At 36.6% G+C, this 3943-nt stretch overlaps 1 protein-coding gene across 1 annotated transcript; it reads left to right on the top strand.

The window, feature by feature from the left end:
- The first annotated feature begins 707 nt into the window (after positions 1–707).
- LOC141674052 (uncharacterized) lies at positions 708–1229 on the top strand. The gene has a single exon (XM_074480779.1). It carries the CDS (start codon positions 708–710, stop codon positions 1227–1229), a length of 522 nt encoding a protein of 173 aa, XP_074336880.1.
- Positions 1230–3943: the final 2714 nt, after the last annotated feature.

Below are 3943 nucleotides of genomic sequence, written 5' to 3'. Positions count from 1 at the left end.
TTATGTAGTTATTTTATATGTATATTATGTTGTTGTATCATGTATTAGGCGGAGGCTGCTTCAGTTCTTCTATTAGGGTTGTACTGTAGCTGTTGATTGGACATTTGTACTGTTCTTGTATGGTAGTTCATTTATATACAAGTTGTTGTTGGTTTTCATTTTTGCACTGTTGTTATTACTGTTACTGTTTTGTTGTATTTGTTACTGGTTTTGTTAAATCTAGCTTTGCATCATGGGTAGACCCCAAGTAAATAAGGAGGGGAATATTTTATTGTGGAAGCGTTCTCCTAATGCATAAAAAAAGTTGCTACCTGGGGCACAATTTTCATATAAAACTTTTTATTGTGTTTAGGAGAATGCCGCCCAAGAAGAATATCCCGTCCAATTCCTCCAGTAGAAACTATGATGGGGGCCCAGTCATGGGTGAATTGCTATATTTGTTGCACCGACAGTCTAATCAGATGGCTCAGTAGCAAGAACAATTCCAGCAGCTGTAATGACAATTTCTGCAATAGCAGCAGCAACAACAACAACAACAACAACAATTCATACCACAACAACACCAACAACAACAGTTGCAGCTTCAGCAGCAACACCAGCCAAGAGAGTCAAACCAAACCGTTAGTTTCAAGTCCTTCTAGTCAGTTAAACCCCCACTGTTTAAGGGCGAAGTAGACCCAGTTGCCGCTAGAGTTTGGCTTAAGGAAATGGAGAAGACTTTTACCCTTATTCAGGTAAGTGATGATTCTAAGACGGATTATGCTAGTTATTTGCTCAAGGGTGAAGCAAATTTTTGGTGGAAATCCACGCGTGCGTTGGAAGGGGAAGGTCCTATTTCTTGGACCAGATTTACGGAGTTGTTCTTGGAGAAGTACTTTCCAGATTGTCTACAAAATCAATTGGAAGTGGAGATTTTGGAATTGAAACAAGATAAGAAGAGTGTGTCGGAATATGAGGCCAAGTTTACAGAATTGGCCCGGTTAGAACCTGGATATGTGAGTACTGAGATTCAGAAAGCAAGGAGGTTTCAACAAGGATTGAAGCCTGAGATTCGCAGTGGAGTGGTGGCTTTGCAGCTCAAGACATATATTTCCGTAGTCCAGGCCGCCCTAGTGATTGAGAGTGATCAGAAGCTGGCCGTCAAAGAAAAAGGCGATAAGAAAAGAAAGTCTGATAGCATTACTGACAAAGCAGATCAAGAGGAATCCAGCCAGAAGTTCCTGAGGTGATTTGGCCGAAACAGGAATAAGAGATTCAGAAGACAAGGTTTCCCTCTGATGAGACCAAGTGTCACCTCAGTTGCTTCTACCCCAGCTCAGTCAATCAAGCAAATAGTGGAATGTAAGCCGTGTGGTAAGAAGCATAGTGGCCAGTGCATAAAGGATGTCCAATGTCTTAAATGTGATCAGAAAGGCCATTACGCGTCAGAGTGTAGTTTAGGGAATCCCGGAGTTACCTGCTTCAATTGTGGTTAGGTTGAACACATCTCCAAAAACTGTAAGGTCGCTACTCAGAACCTTCAAGATGACCAAGAGATCTAATGCTCAGGATTCAGATGTAGTTGCAGTTACGCTTTCTCTTAATTCCGTACATGTTAAAGTTTTGTTTGATTCGGGAGCGTCTAAGTCCTTTATATCAAAAGAATGTGGGAATAATATGGATTTAAAGTTGGAAGATTTAGTTGAGCCCTTGACCATAGAAGTGGCCAATCAGGATAAAGTTTCAATAAGACAATTTTGACCTAAGTGTCAACTAGAAATCCACGGGCATTCCTTTTCAGCGGACTTAATACCCTTCGAGTTAGGAGAGTTTGACGTGATTCTAGGAATGGATTGGTTATCCCAACATAAGTCAAGTATTGCTTATAAGAAAAAGAAAAATTCGATGTACACAGAGAGTAATGTCAAGATAAGCTACCAAGGACAGAAACAGGAAAAGAAATTTTTCTCGATATTGAAAGCCAAGAAATTATTGAGACAAGGATGTAAAGGCTACTTAGCCCATATTGTAGACACCGAGAAAGATGCACCTAATCTGGACGAGATTCCAATAGTTAGGGAATTTCCGGATGTTTTTCCAGATGAGTTGCCAGGATTGCCACCAGATCGTGAGATTGAGTTTTCTATTGATCTAATTCCTGGAGCAGAACCAGTTTCAAAGGCTCCTTATCGTATAGCCTGTTGGATTTTAATCGCAGCGGGGGCATGGTAAAACACTTTTACACATATAAAATCCAAATAAAAGCATATAAATCGTGAATAAAAATTTGAGGGATCGAATCTAACCTTTTAAAATAATTCGGAGACAACGATCAGAGATCCATAGCAGTTGCTCCTCAAGTGTGAAGCACTCCACCGGTATCCACCAAGAAGACGATGTTAAGGAGGAGGAAGGAGGTGGAGAGAATTGGGTTTTCCAAACTTTTTGGGTTTTCGGGTTTGATGTGGGTTAGAATAAAATAGGGTCTATAATAGTGTATTTATAGGCAAAATTTTCAGCTGAAATTTTCCCATAAATAATATTATTATTATCCCATTTATTATTCTCATTAATAATTAAAACACCTTTTAATTATTAATCCTTTTTCTAAACACTTTAGAAATAATTCTCTCTCTTGATTTAATTTCCAAAAATTAAATCCTTAATTAATAATATTAAGAACTTTTCTTAATTAATTTATAATCAATTAAATCTCATTTAATCAATTATTAAATTTGCCAATTAATTATTTATTTCATAAATAAATAATTATTAGCCATTATTAATTAATTCCTCCACCATTAAATCATTCTCTTTTTATGGTGTGACCCTGTAGGTTCAATATTAAGCCGATAGTAGAAATAAATAATAATAAAACTATTTTATCATTATTTATATAAATTCACTAATTTATTAAATATGATTAATTAATTAATCACATTTATTCTACATCGTGAGGGATACTTCTCAGCATATCGCGACTATCCGGATAATATGAATTCACTGCTTAGAATACCAAGAACCTATTTAGTGAATAGTTATCGTACAATAAACTCCTTCTACCCTACAATGTCCCGATTAAATACAAGGCATGGATCTCGTGTCAAGCCTATCTAATTCAATCACTTTGCTTACCATTTACTATGCGTAGTTCTATGCAAATTAGAAACTCCTTTCTAATTTCATTTACTCTGGCCAGAGATTCCTGAACTAGCATAAGTGGATCAGCCTTGAACATTCGCTTCCTTCACTGGAAGGGGTAGATCCTTTATTGATCATACACTATCTTCGTGTACAAATTCCTATACCCAGAAGAGCCCTAATAATTGTCCCTGGAGACTAAGAACTAAACCAAAGCATAGTTCAGTGTACACAAGATGACTATGATGACCTCAAGTCTAAGGATACTTGTACAACTATCACTATGTGAACAACTGCTGACACGTGAGTGAACTCCATCAGTTGTTCAGCTGTGCGAGTCATGTTCAGTGAACTTATTCCATAATAAGCACCTACATACTAGCTATAGTGTCACCACACAAATGTCTATGAGAACAGACATCCTTCATAATGAAGCAAGCATAGTATGTACCGATCTTTGCGGATTATTAATTACCAGTTAGTAATCCTATGACCAGGAACTATTTAAGTTTAGAGTTATCATCTTTTTAGGTCTCACTTTTATGATCTCATCATAATCCATAAAAAGTTTTACTCTAAACTATGGTATATCTTATTTAAACACTTAAATAGATAAAGCCCGTAATAAAAACAAAACAAGTCTTTATTAATATCAATGAAATCAAAACAGATTACATAAAAGTTATTCCTAATTCCTAATACATGACTGGACTTAGGACATATTCCTTTCAAACTCCCACTTGTACTAAAGCCAATCACTCTGGTATCTAATACCCATCTTGTCTTTATGACGATCAAAGTGACTTTCATAAAGTAGCTTTGT

This window comes from Apium graveolens, chromosome 7 (assembly GCF_009905375.1).
Source record: "Apium graveolens cultivar Ventura chromosome 7, ASM990537v1, whole genome shotgun sequence".
In the NCBI taxonomy this organism is placed as follows: Eukaryota; Viridiplantae; Streptophyta; class Magnoliopsida; order Apiales; family Apiaceae; genus Apium; species Apium graveolens.
This window is presented reverse-complemented; position numbering and strand designations above follow the sequence as displayed.

What these genes read in the sequence shown, in the direction of transcription:
- LOC141674052 (XM_074480779.1), top strand. Translation starts at nt 708, where the DNA reads ATGGAGAAGACTTTTACCCTTATTCAGGTAAGTGATGATTCTAAGACG.